At 44.3% G+C, this 18,490-nt stretch overlaps 1 protein-coding gene across 1 annotated transcript in view; it reads right to left on the bottom strand.

Annotated features, from left to right (window-relative positions):
* LOC144752105 (nicotinamide N-methyltransferase-like) overlaps positions 1-18,490 on the bottom strand; it is a 36,426-nt gene that overhangs the window by 10,918 nt on the left and 7,018 nt on the right. The window contains exon 2 of the mRNA XM_078640047.1: positions 8,535-8,742. Coding sequence (XP_078496173.1) covers positions 8,535-8,742 — 208 coding nt within the window. The remainder of the gene's footprint in view (positions 1-8,534; positions 8,743-18,490) is intronic.

Raw genomic sequence — 18,490 nt, 5'->3', positions numbered from 1 at the left:
AGGGTATACAGCCTCGGTCCAGATTTCCAGGGGGACTAGGCAGGGGTGTCCAGCTTCACCATTACTGTTCGCATTGTATATGAACCCTCTGCTTAGGAGGCTAGAAGCCAATGGTAACATACCCGCAGTGATTACAAACAACAGACAACATAAAACATTTGCTTACGCGGATGATGTGGCAATTGTCTCACCTAATCCCACATTAGCTGTTCGGGAGATCGAAGCAGAAGCTGTGCGGTTTGGGGAGGCTTCAAGCTATAGGTTAAATAGAGAAAAGACCCAAATAGTCAAGAATTCACATCTTATCTGTAGGGACTAAAGGGTAGTGAGTTCCGCCGTATACCTGGGGGTCGAGATCTCCTCAGAATTAGATGATATCGTAGGATGCAAAATGACACCACTATTGGCTAAAGTATCAGCAGATCTGGTACGAATGAATAACTTACATTTAACCCTAGTAGGTTGCACAAATGTGATTAAAATGATTATTTTGCCCAAATTTTTATATTTTTTAGGGCAATCCCTTTGTTTTTTGAATCTAGTTGGTTTAGTAAGCTAGAGGCAGTGTTGAATACGTTTATATGGGCCCATGGAAAGACAAGGAGGGCTTATAGATACATTTCCCTTCCGAGAGAAAGAGGAGGATGGGGGGCGCCAGATTTTAGGCTGTATTATTGGGCAGCCTCCATACTATATATGCAGGGTATGTTAGGAGGTGGTGGGCTGGAGCCTAGCATCACGGTTAGTTCTACAGAGGTTTATTCTACAGTTCTTGGGACAGAAGCAGAGAACGCATTTCTTAACTGCCTAGATTCCTCATATTATAAAGAAACACGGTTCAAGACAGTAAGGGCTGCATGTACATTATGGGATGCCTTTTTAAGGATAGCTGGACTAGGAAGATATAATAGGTACACTCGGCTCTATAAAAACAGATCCCTCCCCTCAGAGATTTTTGCGGATTCAGTCATGGCAGAATGGACAGAGAAAGGGATTGTAAAACTGGGCGATCTAGTGGGTCCCCAGGGTATTGTTAAATTTTCGGAACTACAGGTCAAGTTTAGTAAAAGCAGGAATAGCTTTTTTAAATACTGCAGGTTCGCAGCTTCTTGGGTAACAAGCGGGGGAGCGGCAGGATTTAACAATAACAGTATATTGGACTTGATAGAAAGGGGAGGAGGGGTGTCAGTGCGCAGTGTTTATGCCAACCTGATTATCACCAAACCAGATGGGGATTGAAATGGTTAGGTTTCAAGATTTACTGGAGGTAGATTGTACAGTGTTATGTTCAGCCCCATTGCAGTCTCAGCACTACAAGACACTCTTCTCGCTCTATTACACGCCGGCGAGAATTGCCCAGTGGGGTGGCACCTCAGGGGCGACGTGCTTTCGCTGTGATGCATCAGAAGCCGATATTATAAACATCTTTTCAACATGCCCACAATTGCATACGCTTGTTAAAGATATCGAGCATTTGCTATCACAAGTTGTAGGGGCAAGCATTAATCTCACTCCAGGGTTAATGTTGCTAGGAGTTGCAGCAGAATATTCTGGTATTCATACGGAATTCCTATTCCTTGCTATGGCAGTCTTGAGATTACTGCTTGCCAGGACATGGTTGGATAAATCTCCACCAGTGATGCAGCAATGGTTTGCCACCTTGTTGGCGGTTTATAATCTGGAAAAAGGAATATAAGACAGGAAAGGCAAAAAGGGGGAGAGCACTAGGGAGGAAGATCTGGAAACCATTAATGCTGTGGAAAGGGGACAGGGGGGAGGTATAGAGGAGGGCCGTTAGTAAGGATATTTAGGACTTGTTGGAATGTGTTTGTTTACTGTAAAATTCTCTTTTCTTGTTTGTGGTTTCTTTGATGCTCTGTTTGCTGAATCAATATTTTTTTTTCTGATGCTGTGCTGTATGTGTTAAAATTCTTCAATAAAAATAATTTAAAAAAACAGGAAATGATTGAGGGGTCTGTGAAGGATCTCTTAAGGGCAAGAAAATATTGTCATGTTTTTTGTATGCACAAGATAGACTCACACACCTAAACAGTAACTCACACATGCACTCACAGATACAGAGAACTACCCATAAACCCACACAGGCCTCACACACCGCCACGTACATACCTATACAGCTACTTACACACACGCCCACATACCATCAGCCACTAATACAAACACTAACACATGCATATATCACAAACCCACTGACACACCCACTCACATACACTCAGAGTCTCACACTGCCACTTACACACCCACTCATACACCCACCTATCACACACTAATATGCCTACTTACACATCCACACAACCACTCACACACCAACTCAGACATCTATACAGCCACTGAAACACCCACTTAGAGACCCAGAAAATCATGCACGCACCAACTCACTTCCTGGTTGAAGTGTTGGCAGCCAATCAAATTTCAGTAGTATTTCCGTATGATTTTGGGCTTCCACATATCTATATGTTTTAAACATACTGAATAGATCTACACCAAATCACAAACAGCACACTTTCCGAATCATCATCTAGCTTTCTGACAAATTTGGTATAATTCTGTGGAGCAGTTCGGCCTGTAGTAATGTTGAAAAACTAAAAAATCTCAATAGATATAACCTGGGAAAAACACACTTTGGGACCCCCCCCTTTTTCTCAGCCCTTGCTTGCCAAATAACCCCCAAACTTTCAACACAGAAGCTGAACCAAAGGTTTTGTGAAACGTTTACGAATATTCGTCCACTGGTGCCAATTTTCTTGGCAAAAAAAAAAATGCATCTTCTATTGAATCTTTGGTCCTAACTATGACTATCCACTTTCACCTGTGAATGTTGGCACATTCTTAGACTAACCATGTTTGGTAGACAGGAGAATGCGTCAAAATGTTACGCCTTACCAGAGAAGGAATTGCAGGAGAAATATCTTCATTTCTCCTTGTATTTTCTCTTTCTATGTGTGCTGTATTCTGCAGCACACGTAGAAAGACAAAATGCCTCTGAAGATTTTTTCTGTGAAGGAAGGTGTGTCTTTCGGCACACAAATAAATCTGCCTGCAGTGCAGGCACCCGTGATGTAAATGTGCCTTATTTCTCATTAGGCAGCCAAATATGCAACAGCGCTAGGAAAGGACAAGAATGTGCTTAGTGAAAAAGTTAAATATGGCCCACATTCATATTTGACCTGTCTAGACGTAGAGTATGCATCTCCTCAGAGCAGCAAGCAAAAACTTTGTCACTCTGCCTTGCTCTCTCACCTCGGTGGAAGTCCACAAATGTTCTCTTGAAAGTCCAAAAAAGACTGAGATGGGGTTATACTACAGTAAGGCATCATTTACATTTCATGCATCAGAGCAAGCTGGCTTGTACCCTTGTTATATCTTATATTGAAGTTTAGGCTTAATTATGCAAGTGACACTAATATGGCCAGTCTCTGTCATCAGTTCTCTTCATTGGCTGCCTATCTGTTAGTTTGAAAGCCTGTTAATGTGTCCGTCAGTGCGGTTACTGACATGCACATCTATACCCTATGCTCCAAATTGGTCCTTGTGCTCAGCCAACCATTTGTTGCTTACTTGACTTGAGCCTTAACAGAACTGTGTAATTCTCTCCTATTGACCCTAAGTGCAACTTAGCTATATTTAGAAAAGTAATGTATACTTTGACCTTATTTAGATTACAATGGACAGGCAATTTTTGTACTAGGATGATGGAATAAATTAGTCTATCACTCTGGCGGTGGTACCACACTAAAGATTTATAACTTCCCACCGACAGGTGGTCTTTCATAAAGCATTGGCAGGAACCACTGTCCTAGCAGTTTTCGTCAAAGTCTTTCGATGTTAAGTGCAGACTGTTCCAGAAGCATGACCAAAGAGTATTTTTCTTTATTTAAAAAAAATCCTTTGCAATTAATCAAATAATGCCTCCCCCTCCATGGAAGTCATTTCCAATGTGGTGGGGATATTTATTTTTCCTTTACCACCAGGGTGTGCCTGGCAGTGACAGGCAGTAGGAAAACAGCAATATGTCCACCAATCCTAAGAGGGTGGATGGGCATATATCCAATTCTCCACCAACACTTTCTTCTTTGGGCAATTGGAGACATTTGGTCATGGCATTCATGGTATAATCACTGATGTGGTTTGACTCAATGTCCACCTGCATCTAAATTGAGCGGGTAGACCACAAGGTTGGTGGGGTGGAAACTCTGTCACCTTTACAACAGAGTTCTTGCCTCACCAATATATAAATCAGTCTCTTGACCTTGTAATCAGAAATTCTTCTTTTTCTAGCACCTACTTGTGATCTATCGTACTCATCTTTTTTAATGTGTTAGTGAAATCTAAATAAAATAGCATAATTTGACACTTTATGAGGATAAATATTGACACCGTATCAAGCCCCAGTTAGCCAAAATCCTGCATTTGACATTTGGAATAGGATGCTACTGCTGTGTACATTTATTCAAAAATGGGCCAAAGGAAGTATGGTTACAAAACTGTGCACCAATTATGAAACAATTGAAGAAATTGAGGTTGACCTTGTATTCTTTTGCCTAGCATATTTTTTTAGAAGAACTGTGAGTGTCTAAAAATATAGGATTTCTTTTTGTATTTGCAAATCTAATATGTTTCCCCTTCTATTCCTGACTGTCCCTCTCTTCTAGCATTTAGCTTGGTTAGTAAGGAATCAGCTTTTGTTAATCTTCTCCTGACCATCAATTAGTTTGACATTAGTACTCAAGGCCTGATTAGAGTTTGTTAGGTGGAATATTCTGTCTGCTGTATTACAAGGGACCCAGGATATAATATACTGCGATAATGGGGACAGGATACTCTGTCATATTTGTGAAAGAATAATCATCCGCCAAAGACAAAATCAGGCTCTAAGTCATAGAATTGTCCACAAGAACGGATTGAGTCTGGCAGCCCTTTCTTTGAAACTATGGGATTTTGAACTGCGATAGCTGACTTAGATGTCAGACTCATTGTTGCTTAGTAAATGCTCTCAATTGTATCTTCTCACCAAGGGTCTATTTACAAAGTTAAAGTTACATGTTAGTAAATCCCCATAGGGTAGCTTACTCATACACTATTGAGTAACTTTGCTACTTTTGGATATCACCATTCACTTAATAATTATTAAAAATGATGTATAGAATTAATTAAAACAATTAATTACAAATTATTGGATTGTAATTGTACAAAACTTTATAATGGTACATTAATTTCTCATTTAAAAAACATATGATAACATATTAAAATGTGATAAAAATATATTTACTTTTAAATAGGTTTTTAAACAATAAAATACATGTGTTCCTATTTTCAAATAACTTTAATATTTAGTTCCATTTCATTTTATTTTCCGTGGGGGTTTATTTGAAGTTATTAGCGGGATTATTTTCCATGGGTATACTATCAGTCGTTAGCCATGTGTGAGGCTGGGCTTACACTACCTCTGATGAGGAGTACTTGTCCAATAATAACTTTAGAATTGCAGTTTGTAAAAGGTAATGTTGTTACGCTTTTGTAGATGGGTGAATATCCCTACCTAATCCTCTATACTCCGTCATTAACCCTTCCCCTTCAGCAGTTAATATTTACCTTTGCAACAACTCCTCCTTGTCTCACCCATATTTGCAACACAAATGCATTTGGGAGGCACAGATGGAACCATCACATGAACGTTTGTGAATAGCATGTTGTAGTATGTTAGTAGTACTATTGAAGTAGAAATAAACATACTACAAAAGCATTTTGTGAATAGGCACCTGAACATTTACTTAGATTTGGTATCTTAAAATGTGCTCTTGATTTGTTATGGCTGAAATTGTACAATGATAAAGTAGGTGAGAATTGTTCGAAGCTTTTCCATTTTTAAGGTTCTCTCATTATTTTGAATAAAAAATGTTGACATTTCATCTACTAAGCTTAGGGAATGGTGTAGAAACAGCTAGAGGTTGGGAGTTGATCACCACGCTCTTTTGAACTATCTCCAATACAATCTATATATTGATATAGTTGCATTGCGAGATTTCAAGTTATGTCAAGTGTCAAAAAAGCTGAGCTAAGGCATATTGAGTAGGGAGGACACTTTTTGTGACTCCCATCGACTGGCTCCAAACACAAGGATGAATGATTACAGGGAACAGCATATCATAATCCCTGTATTTGAATTCCAAAAAGTGATATTTTTCAAAGGAACCTGCACTACTGTTCTAAACAAAATCCCATTTGAGAACTCATTTACAGAAGCAGACACCCCAACAAACTCCCTGGAAAGGAAACTGTCCAATGGAACAGCATCCCTCTTTGAATGTTTTATCAACTCCTTTGAGAATTAAGCAACTTGTTTAACTTTTATGAGCGCAATTGCAGTAACAAACCAGTGACACACCTCAATGCTAATCCTAAAAACAATGGAGATGCACAAAGCATGACTTCCCCTATTTGTGATTCAGAATGAGTTGATAACCTTTTATGATACAAAACAAATTACCAAATCACAATAACCAAAGAATTGCATTTCAAGAAATGGAGAGCTGTTTGTCATGCTTGTTCACTTACAGGTTCAAAGATGGAAAGCAGTTTGATGAACGCCCTACAAATCTCTAGTTTAAAAAATGGAAACGTGGCATGAAACTGTTGCTCACCAATGGAAACATTGAAATTAATTTCATGAAACCAAAACTGCTGCCCTCGGCGTTAGGCAGACATTTGTAATACATCATCAGGTGCAGAATACATACTAAGTATGGGAGAACTTTACGGATTTGCGGTCTGCGAAATCTCGCGAAACGGCAAACAAATCAGCGAGTTTGCAGAAAAATCCATGAACTTGCGTATTTGTACAAATATACTAGAACACTGTTTCTACTGGCTAATCAGTAAGTGCTAGCTCGTTGGGTAAATGTATAGTGCTTTTCCTGCACTGCAGCTGCGTAAAGGACCAGAATATTTGTCTCCAGTGACCATGTGAGTCTGTAACTTTGCCACAGCGACAAAAGGAGCCGAGATCCCCTGAGTGAGCTGTCCATCATAGTTGGGAAAGGGTGGGAAGACGTTTCATAGCGCTAATGAGTGGTGGGCGGGGCCAAACGGGCGGGACTTCTATGCAAGTTCACATGCCTCTTGTTTACAAAGGGTCAGAAACCGAGCAGGGCAGCAGATGAGGAGAAAGCAGCCACCTGGTCACAGGAACTACAGGGGGTTGGCGCTCGAGAAACTCATGGATGCAAAGACCTCCCTCAAAGATTACAGCTAATTTTCGATGGCAGATATGAGGATAAAGCACACTTGCCCAGCCTCGACCTTGCTCACTAATTTTTAGTGCTGATTAATACGTTACTGCATTTGAGCTTCAACTCGGGCACCTGCTTTATTTATATCTGTAAGTGCTTCCTGTTGAGGTTTAATTTTTGTGACAGGAGCAGCGTGCCAGAATGAATCCTGCCCTGCATATTTGTCCATGAAGATGCCACGTTTTGTTCAATACCTCTACTCAACTGGAGTACTTTCTATTGGCTAATCAGTAAGTGCTACCTAGATGGGTAAATGTATAGTGCTTTTCAAACACTGCAGCTGCGTAAAGGGCCAGAAGATTTGTCTCCAGTGACCATGTGTGCCTGTCCCTTGAGTGAGCTGTCCATAATAGTGGGGAAAGGGCGGGGAGACATCTCATACCGCTAGTGTGTGGTGGGTGGGGCCAATCGGGCAGGACTTATATTCGAGTTCACATGACTCTTGTTTATAAAGGGTCAGAGGCCAAGCAGAGCAACAGATGAGGAGAAATCAGCCTCTTGGTCACAGCAGTACAGGGGGTGAGGCGCTAGAGAAACTCATGGATGCAAAGACCTTCCTCAAGGATTACAGCTAATTTTTGATGGCAGATAATAATAATAATAATAATAATAATAATAAAACATTTCTAAAGCGCATGGCTGCACAAACTGTGCGTCCCCGCGCTAACTGCTAACTGAAACTGTCCGAGGCAGAAAAAGGGAGGAGCAGGGGAAATTTATTGAGGGAAGAGGTGTGTTTTTAGTCTGGCTCTAAAAAGCGTTTCCGAGGGTTCCATTCGCAAATGAACTGGTAGTGCATTCCAGTGCTTAGCTCCAAGGTAACGAAAGGATCTTCCTCCCATTCTGGTTCTGTGTATACGGGGCAGTTTGAATTGTGTCAATCCAGAAGATCTCAGGTTTCTAAGCGGACGATGAATTGACATTAGGTTTGTCAGATAGCTGGGACCTTTATTGTGGGCGATTTTATGGGCAAAGCAGAGGCTTTTGAACCTGGGATAAAGCACACTTTCCCAGCCTCAACCGGGCTCACTAATTTTTACGGCTGATTAAAACGTTACTGAATTTGAGCTTCAACTTGGGCATGTGCAAAAAAAATACGAAATCTAGCCGCAAGTGGATTCGCAGATTTTTTGTCAATTTCGCAAGATTTGCGGTTCGTGAAATTGCGGAAAATTCACAAATTCCACGAGCGGAACGGATTGTCCACCCACACTTAATACATACCTGTTGCCCTGGTGCTCACACACTGCCTTTGCTACATGACTCCAGTCCAGAGCTCCAGGTTCATTTCTCCACCAATTCTCTATCACTGCAACACACTGATCAGTGGAGCCGCCAAGAACGATCTCTGAAAAATAGTCGCAGGCTGGAAAGGTCCAATGGAAGTAAGGACCATAGGACAGCTCAATCAGGAGCTCCCCTTTCACACCACCTGGTAAAAAAAGTACAGAAATGGGTTATTGATTAGGATTTTTAAAGTCAATAGATTATATTAACCTCTGCTCCCCTGGTAACTTGGCACAGATCATTCAGGTTTTTTTTTAGAGACAGCGTGTAAATTATTTGTGCAGCACCTCAAACAGTAAAACAGTGAAAACACCACGCAAGAAGATACCACACCTGTTTAGACAAATATAGTTTGATTTCATGAACAAAATTAGACAACAGCTACACTAATCCAAAAAGGAGAACTTGAGTCATGAATTTTTAAAGTATAAACTGAAATGTAGTGCTTAAAAGCATAATTCGCCAAGCAGGGTTATCTGGTCATACTTCACTGGAACAAATACAAACGATCAGATCAACCGCAATGGAGCTTAGTCCAGATAGATGGATCAGGATAGACCTGCTGCAAAGTTCCTTAAGTGCATCGATGATGGGGCAAAGACGCGAGGAGCAACGGGGTGATTTGTTATTGTTTTGTATTTTTTAAATTATTTTTATTGGCATTTTTAGATACCATAAAGCAACCGAAAAAGGAAAAACATCGACCGTTGCACAACAACATTCGTCCTCCCGCTAAGTACAACATCATTGTAACCCCTCATAAAGACATACACATGGAGCATAATATATACATGTTACTCTATCTGATGCGATTTCAGATATTCAGCCAGATACATCCAGTAGTCTTTTGGTCTCGAACTCGTTGGGAGTTCCTCTTCATATGTCAGTAAGGTATCCTTGCAGTAGATGAGGTCCACAATCCATTGCCGTATAGTTGGAGCCCCTGATCAGTTCCAGCTAAATGATATCCTACGTTTTGCAGTAACAGCGCTATTACACAAAATGTACGGTTTGCTGCTCTTACATTAGGTACCAGACCCAATAAACACGAAAGTATTGTACAGTCAATAGGAACAGCAATCATAGCACTCATCATCTTAGTCACTTTAATCCAGTAGTATGCTATTTTCGGGCAACTCCATGCAAGATGGACAAACCCTGCATCCTCCACCTGACATCTTTTACATTTTGAATCTGCACTTAATCCATATCTATAGAGTCGTTGCGGTGTGTAGTACGTTTGGTGTAAATATTTGTAGTGTATTATTCTCAAGTTACCATTGGGTGTCAGAAGGCTGGTGAGTGTAAATGTTGTCCATTCTTCCGTTGTTAACGGGGTGGAATGGCTAGTATTCCATTTATTTAACACTTTCTCTGTGTTGCCTGCAATATCCTCTTGCAACCTGATATAAAGTTTAGAAACAATGTGATGTGCTGTAGGTACTGTTAGTACAAACTGCTAGGAAGATAACTGCTGTGGCTCCCTAGGGTATGATGAGTAAAGTTCCTACATTGCTTTTTGCAGTCTGAAGTATGTAAAGTTAAAAAGTAGCCTAGGATTACTAATGAAGGTTAGAGTATCTAGTATTCTAAATTGCCCATCTTGAAATAGATCTCCCATTGTGTCTATACCCGTCTGTTTAAGCAAATCCATACCTACATTTTCTTGAGTGACTGAAAGTGCTGGATGGTAATGTAAAGGAAGGGTCGCCGCATATAATGGTAGTTTGTTCGCTTTCTTGCCCATTAAATACCAGACTTCGTTGTTAGTATCAATTGTATTTATGTCGCGTGCGTGTAATGGGGGTCGTTGATGCAGTAAAGTAGCCGATAGGGGTATTGGGAGTGCATCGCCTTCTTCTATTGCTACGTGCGTCATAAAAGGTATTTTGTGATACCAATAGTGGGCAAATTTTGCTTCTGTGTATAAGTAAGAAAGTAGTAAGTCTTGCACTTGCAACCCACCTTGTGCATATGGGAAAGCAGCAGCAGAGACAAGCAGATTACCATTTTCAGAGCACCATGGGGCTACGACAAGGTGGAGAACCACGCTCCCCCATTCTACTGAGGCGTCACCAGCACCAGCATACTTCTCACATTTCCCGCTCCGCGGAAACGCTCGCACTTGTGGGATTTCTACGGCCGAGAGGGAGGCTGAACTACATTGGCCATAATCCAGCTGTCCTGGGACACCCCTCCCTGCCACGCCCTCCACAGGTGGTTTAAAGACTGCACCATTACCGCGTACCGCGTAAAGCAGCAGCAAAGACAAGCGGATTACCTTTTTCAGAGCACCAGGGGCTACGCCAAGGTGGAGAACCAAGCTCCCCCATTCTACTGAGGCATCACCAGCACCAGCATACTTCGCGCATTTCCCGCTCCGCAGGAAACGCTCGCACTTGGGGGCTTTCTACGGCCGAGAGAGAGGCTGAACTACATCGCCCATAATCCAGCTGGGCTGGGACACTCCTCCCCGCCACGCCCTCCACAGGTGGTTTAAAGACTGCACCATTAACGCGCATCGTGGGACGAGCCAAGGGCAGGACCGTCTGAGCCCATCAGAGACAGTGAGAGATTGGGCTTGGACACCGTATTTGATTTATATATTTTGTAAAAGTCTTTATATATGTGTTTAGTCCTATTTTAAAATAACCCATATTAGGGTTTTCTCTTTTGCAATTGGCTCTTAAATTCTGGTATACCTACCGATCCGTGTAAAGGATAATGTCACAAAAAAATCTAAAGGGAAAACTGCATGGAAGCAAGGGAGCGAGTGGCAGTATCACCGGCACATTAGATGCATTCATTACAAGGGCTGCTTCTGTGCTTGAGAAGGAGATAGCATTGACAGAACGCCGTCTATCTCTGGATCCGACGTTCTAGAGAAGATCCTCTCTTGGGGGGATTGCCGCAGTGCCCTCTCCCGAGCATAAAGTTACTATTAGTTCTCAGGATGATGTTATATCTCAACAACAACAGGTTTTATCGATCATCTTAGACTCGAGCGAGGCTGAAGCAAGCATTGTTTCCTTTATATCCCAGAGTGGACCCTGCCCCCTATGAACCCTTGCATATGTCCAAAAAGCCACTTACTGAAAAAAATATATCTGACCATACGTTGGCTACTGGCAATAAGCTAAAACATAAGCGAGGAGGAAACCAGCAGAAAGGGGGGCAAACTAAAAAGCCTAAAGTGATTCCATTTCACTCTATTGTAAAGGTTATTGAGGCAAGGGAAACTAGACCTAAACATGAGGAGGATTTGGTACTTAGTTCTAACAGTCCCACTGACAATAGGGGTGACTCCACAATCAATGAGGTCAGGAGTAAAGGGTGTACATTAGAAAATATATAACATCTGGTTAAATCTCTAATGTTGCCCCTACTGGAACGAATGAGAAGGATGAATGACCAGTTAGGGATACTCGAAAAACTACCCAGGATAACTGTGCCATGTTAAAGAAGTTCACCAAATGGGGTCGCACACTGCTTATACACCAGCATCACTCCTGACCAGGGGTGATACCCCGAAACATGTGTCCAGGGATGGCGAAGACAGCGAAGATAGCAGAGAATCAAAAGAAGATGCATCGCGGAACAAGTAACTATATTAACCATGGTCCTTAGGGGCAAAACCGCTGGTGTGTGAGTAGTGTGCGACCCCACCCTCATTTGTAATGTTAAAGCTCCCTCGAGCATTTGGCTGACGAGCCTGGGACCCCGCACCTGAGCGCCTGAGTGGTACTAAACCTTGCAGCTATTTGGCAGCTGCCGGCAACCCCAGAACACGGCCTATCCCTGCTGACGAGGGGTGATACCCCGAAACACGTGTCCAGGGATGGCGAAGACAGCGAAGATAGCAGAGAATCGAAAGAAGATGCATCGCGGAACACTTAACTACATTAACCATGGTCATTAGGGGCAATACCGCTGGTGTGTGAGTAGTGTGCGACCCCACCCCCATTTGTAATGTTAAAGCTCCCTCGAGCATTTGGCTGACGCGCCTGGGACCCCGCACCTGCGCGCCTGAGTGGTACTAAACCTGGCAGATATTTGGCAGCCACCAGCAACCCCAGAACAGGGCCTATCCCTGCTGACGATGGGTGATGCCCCGAAACACGTGTCCAGGGATGGCGAAGACAGCAAAGATAGCAGAGAATCGAAAGAAGATGCATCGCGGAACACGTAACTACATTAACCATGGTCCTTAGGGGCGATACCGCTGGTGTGTGAGTAGGGTGTGACCCCACCCTCATTTGTAATGTTAAAGCTCCCTCGAGCATTTGGCTGACGAGCCTGGGACCCCGCACCTGCGCGCCTGAGTGGCACTAACCTGGCAGATATTTGGCAACCACCGGCAACCCCAGAACACGGCCTATCCCTGCTGAGGAGGGGTGATACCCCGAAACACGTGTCCAGGGATGGCGAAGACAGCGAAGATAGCAGCGAATCGAAAGAAGATGCATCGCGGAACACGTAACTACATTAACCATGGTCCTTAGGGGCGATACCGCTGGTGTGTTAGTTGTGTGCGACCCCACCCCCATTAGTAATAATAAAGCTACCTCGAGCATTTGGCTGACGAGCCTGGGACCCCGCACCTGCACGCCTGAGTGGTACTAAACCTGGCAGATATTTGGCAGCCACCAGCAACCCCAGAACACGGCCCATCCCTGCTGAGGAGGGGTGATACCCCGAAACACGTGTCCAGGGATGGCGAAGACAGCGAAGATAGCAGAGAATCGAAAGAAGATGCATCGCGGAACACGTAACTACATTAACCATGGTCCTTAGGGGTGATACCGCTGGTGTGTGAGTAGTGTGCGACCCCACCCCCATTTGTAACAATAAAGCTCCCTCGAGCATTTGGCTGACGAGCCTGGGACCCCGCACCTGCACGCCTGAGTGGTACTAAACCTGGCAGATATTTGGCAGCCACCGGCAACCACAGAACACGGCGCATCCCTGCTGAGGAGGGGTGATACCCCGAAACACGTGTCCAGGGATGGCGAAGACAGCGAAGATAGCAGAGAATCGAAAGAAGATGCATCGCGGAACACGTAACTACATTAACCATGGTCCTTAGGGGCGATACCGCTGGTGTGTGAGTAGTGTGCGACCCCACCCCTATTTGTAATGTTAAAGCTCCCTCGAGCATTTGGCTGATGAGCCTGGGACCCCGCACCTGCGCGCCTGAGTGGTACTAAACCTGGCAGATATTTGGCAGCCACCGGCAACCCCAGAACCCGGCCTATCCCTGCTGACGAGGGGTGATACCCCGAAACACGTGTCCCGGGATGGCAAAGACAGTGAAGATAGCAGAGAATCAAAAAAAGATGCATCGCGGAACACGTAACTACATTAACTATGGTCCTTAGGAGCGATACCGCTGGTGTGTGAGTAGTGTGCGACCCCACCCCCATTTGTAATGTTAAAGCTCCCTCAAGCATTTGGCTGACGAGCCTGGTACCCTACACCTACGCGCCTGAGCGGTACTAAACCTGGCAGATATTTGGCAGCCACCGGCAACCCCAGAACACGGCCTATCCCTGCTGATGAGGGGTGATATCCCGAAACACGTGTCCAGGGATGGCAGAGACAGCAAAGATAGCAGAGAATCGAAAGAAGATGCATCGCATACACGTAACTACATTACCATGGTCCTTAGGGGCGATACCGCTGGTGTGTGAGTAGAGTGCGACCCCAGCCCATTTGTAATGTTAAAGCTCCCTCGAGCATTTGGCTGACGAGCCTGGGATCCCGCACATGCGCGCCTGAGTGGTACTAAACCTGGCAGATATTTGGCAGCCACCGGCAACCCCAGAACACGGCCTATCCATGCTGACGAGGGGTGATACCCCGAAACACGTGTCCAGGGATGCCGAAGACAGCGAAGATAGCAGAGAATCGAAGGAAGATGCATCGCGGAACACGTACCTACATTAACCATGGTCCTTAGGGGCGATACCGCTGGTGTGTGAGTAGAGTGCGACCCCAGCCCCATTTGTAATGTTGCAGCTCCCTCGCACATTTGGCTGACGAGCCTGGGACCCCGCACCTGCGCGCCTGAGCGGTACTAAACCTGGCAGATATTTGGCAGCCACCGGCAACCCCAGAACACGGCCTATCCCTGCTGACGAGGGTGATACCCCGAAACACGTGTCCAGGGATGGCGAAGACAGCGAAGATAGCAGTGAATCGAAAGAAGATGCATCGCGGAACACATAACTACATTAACCATGGTCCTTAGGGGCGACACCGCTGGTGTGTGAGTAGTGTGGGACCCCACCCCCATTTGTAATGTTAAAGCTCCATTGAGCATTTGGCTGACGAACCTGGGACCCCGCACCTGCGCGCCTGAGTGGTACTAAACCTGGCAGATATTTGGCAGCCACTGGCTACCCCAGAACACAGCCTATCCTTGCTGACGAGGGGTGATACCCCGAAACACGTGTCCAGGGATGGCGAAGACAGCGAAGATAGCAGAGAATCGAAAGAAGATGCATCGCGGAACACGTAACTACATTAACCATGGTCCTTAGGGGCGATACCGCTGGTGTGTGAGTAGTGTGGGACCCCACCCCCATTTGTAATGTTAAAGCTCCATTGAGCATTTGGCTGACGAACCTGGGACCCCGCACCTGCGCGCCTGAGTGGTACTAAACCTGGCAGATATTTGGCAGCCACTGGCTACCCCAGAACACAGCCTATCCTTGCTGACGAGGGGTGACACCCCGAAACATGTGTCCAGGGATGGAGAAGACAGCGAAGATAGCAGAGAATCGAAAGAAGATGCATCGCGGAACACGTAACTACATTAAGCATGGTCCTTAGGGGCAATACCGCTGGTGTGTGAGTAGTGTGCGACCCCACCCCCATTTGTATTGTTAAAGCTCCCTCGAGCATTTGGCTGACGAGCCTGGGACCCCGCACCTGCGCGCCTGAGTAGTACTAAACCTGGCAGATATTTGGCAGCCACCGGCAACCCCTGAGCACGGCCTATCCCTGCTGATGAAGGGTGATACCCCGAAACACGTTTCCAGGGATGGCGAAGACAGCGAAGATAGCAGAGAATCGAAAGAAGATGCATCGCGGAACACGTAACTACATTAACCATGGTCCTTAGGGGCGATACCGCTGGTGTATGAGTAGTGTGCGACCCCACCCCCATTTGCAATGTTAAAGAAGTTGGTAGTGAATAAATCCATTGAAATTAGTCCCACCACTTTACTTGGAGATAAACAGCTGAGTACAGTTAGTAAAAAGCCAGGGCAAGTGAGTAAAGTACAACTCAAGCTGGTATGTGGAAAGGTAAGCAGTAAGGTCGCTGAGGGAGTTAGACCCGTAGTAACCAGAGCAATAGCCATGGGGCACAAAGACAAAGATAGTGCTGAGAGAAATTTGGAGAAAGTAGAAAAGTTCAAAGTGCCGGAGAAAGATGCACAATTAAGCAGAAAAGGTTCCCGAATGAGAATAGATCTTCCCCCAGATTCATATCCATGTGTGATTGTGTTAGCTGGTGTACCTGAGTGGCAGCATGGCAGGGTTGAAACCTTCTATGAGCTGAAAAATAAAGTCATGTTCTGGTTTGGAAAGAACAGAACTTTAAGACCAGACCTGCAGGGGGAAATTTTAAACGTGCGAAGAGTAAACTGGGTGGGTCACAAAAGAAAGGATATCGAAGGTGACTGTATCATAGTTAACTTTAGAGACCCGAGAGTGGTACAGTTTATTAGTGCTTTTCCGAATTATGGTAACTCTGGGGGTATACTCTCTTTTGATCTAACCTAATTTTACCCACCGGCTCCTGCCGCCTTTGGCTGTCTTGATGGATTAAGGCCTCATAATCCATATAGTGGAAGGAACAACTTTATATCAGGTAATCAATATAAAGCCCCACAGGTCTATGGTATTCATGGAGGTTTCTTGCCTAACAATTGCTACCGTGGGGGCAATTATTGCCCCTCAGGGGATCCTTTTAATGTCCCAATAAATAATCGTTTTGAACCCCTCTCTGGGCTTGGGGGGGTACACTGACCAATAGCCAAGAATGTAGCCGATAATACAACCGAAATCTCCCCGTGCCGTTTAGGCATGGCAAATCAGGCCACACTTGACCCCCAGGGACAACCCTGTATAAGTATTCTGAGTAGTTGCATAATAGATACTTCCATGACATGCAACTTAATCATGACGGATACAAATTTGAATAAGGAGATGACTGATTGTACTATGGAAAATCTTATGACTTCTCCCTCTCAGGTAGCCTATAAGGGAACGGTGGCAAACTCCAATGTAATCAACCTTCTTTCATGGAACATAGCGGGTCTCCAAAAAAAATTGGCCATTCCGGAATGGAATGAATTCATCGATAGGTATAAGATTTGTATGTTCCAAGAAACATGGAGCATGATCCCACTTTATAAAAGTGGGTATGCCACTTATTTTAACCCGACAACTTCGGTAGGGAGAGGACGTCCATCTGGTGGTCTCCATATGTGGATCAGTGTGGTACTGAACTGGGCTGTGACTTTGCATAACTTACCTACAGATGATATTCTATATATATCTCTTAAAGGCCCCCATGCGGGAAGTACTATGGAATTATTTTGTGTGTATGCTAGAGGCGCCCCGGGTTGTCAGACTTCACCTACGATAGCACTACTTGATGTAGAATTAGCGGGCGTTTCCCCCTGGTCTAATGTTATTGTAGGGGGAGACTTCAATGGTACATACGAACCCCTAGCTGAAGAAGATCTACTGGGGTTAAGCACAGAGGACTTGAGGCAGTCTATCCCCTCCCTAAATTTGGCACCAATTAAGAAATGGACAGCTAGAGCATTTCAAATAAATGCTTTAACATTAGAACACAATCTGCGCGCCTTAAACGGGAGGACTATCTCAGACTCTAACGGGGCAATGACGTACAATAGACTTAGCTGCCCGTCGCCTATTGATTATATATTACTTGATACCCAATCCTGGGGCAGATTAGTGGATATGGAGGTTAGACAATCACAGGACAGTGATCATAACCCACTCTGCATGAAAATTGGATGGGGGAGTGAGAATGAAGTAATGAGTGGCCCACTAATGATTGCAAAAGAAGTAATTCCTTCCAATTGCAATCGCAAGTTAAAATGGAACAGGGTAATGTGTGAAGAGGACAAACTGTCCAGCATTAAAGAGCGTGTGCAAGCAGAGACTAGAGACCTTTTATCCTTCATGCCTGTACAGGCTAATGTTCAAAGTTTTAAACTAACTGATTCCTACATGAATTTACTAGAGAAAATTGGTGCATGTTTTACTATTGAGGGGGCTAGTGGGCTAATGAAGATGAAAAAAAAAACAAAGACTGGCACCCCATTGTATACGACCGAATGTAGGAAAAAGAGAAAAGCCATATCGATTTCTATTAGGAGGAAGGATGCGATAGCAGTGAGGACAGCTAGAAAAGAGTATAATATTAGCATCAAAACGGCTAAGAGGGATTGGGAGGAAGAGCATTGGCAGCAACTTAAGCACGCTGCCAGCTTGAAAGATTCAACTGTGTTCTGGAATTTGGTAAATAAACTCGACAGAAGGGGAGCTGAGCCCATAGCAAACCACATAACGGAGCAGCAGTGGTATTCCCACTTCTCAAAATTATATTGTGGTGAAGCAGATATGGGCCAACTACTGGGGCCATCAACTGAACTCGTGATTGAGAACCAATCACATGTAGAACCCTTTGTCGCCCGGGAAGTGTATGATGCTATTACAAACATATTACCCGGTAAAGCAGCAGGTCCGGATAGGTTACCGGGCGACCTACTTTTGCATGACCCTAAGCTGTAGTCCGACTTCATCCCCCTCCTAATGAATTTGATCCTTCATGGACATCCTGTACCTGA

This window comes from Lissotriton helveticus, chromosome 4_2 (genome assembly GCF_964261635.1).
Source record: "Lissotriton helveticus chromosome 4_2, aLisHel1.1, whole genome shotgun sequence".
In the NCBI taxonomy this organism is placed as follows: domain Eukaryota; kingdom Metazoa; phylum Chordata; class Amphibia; order Caudata; family Salamandridae; genus Lissotriton; species Lissotriton helveticus.
This window is presented reverse-complemented; position numbering and strand designations above follow the sequence as displayed.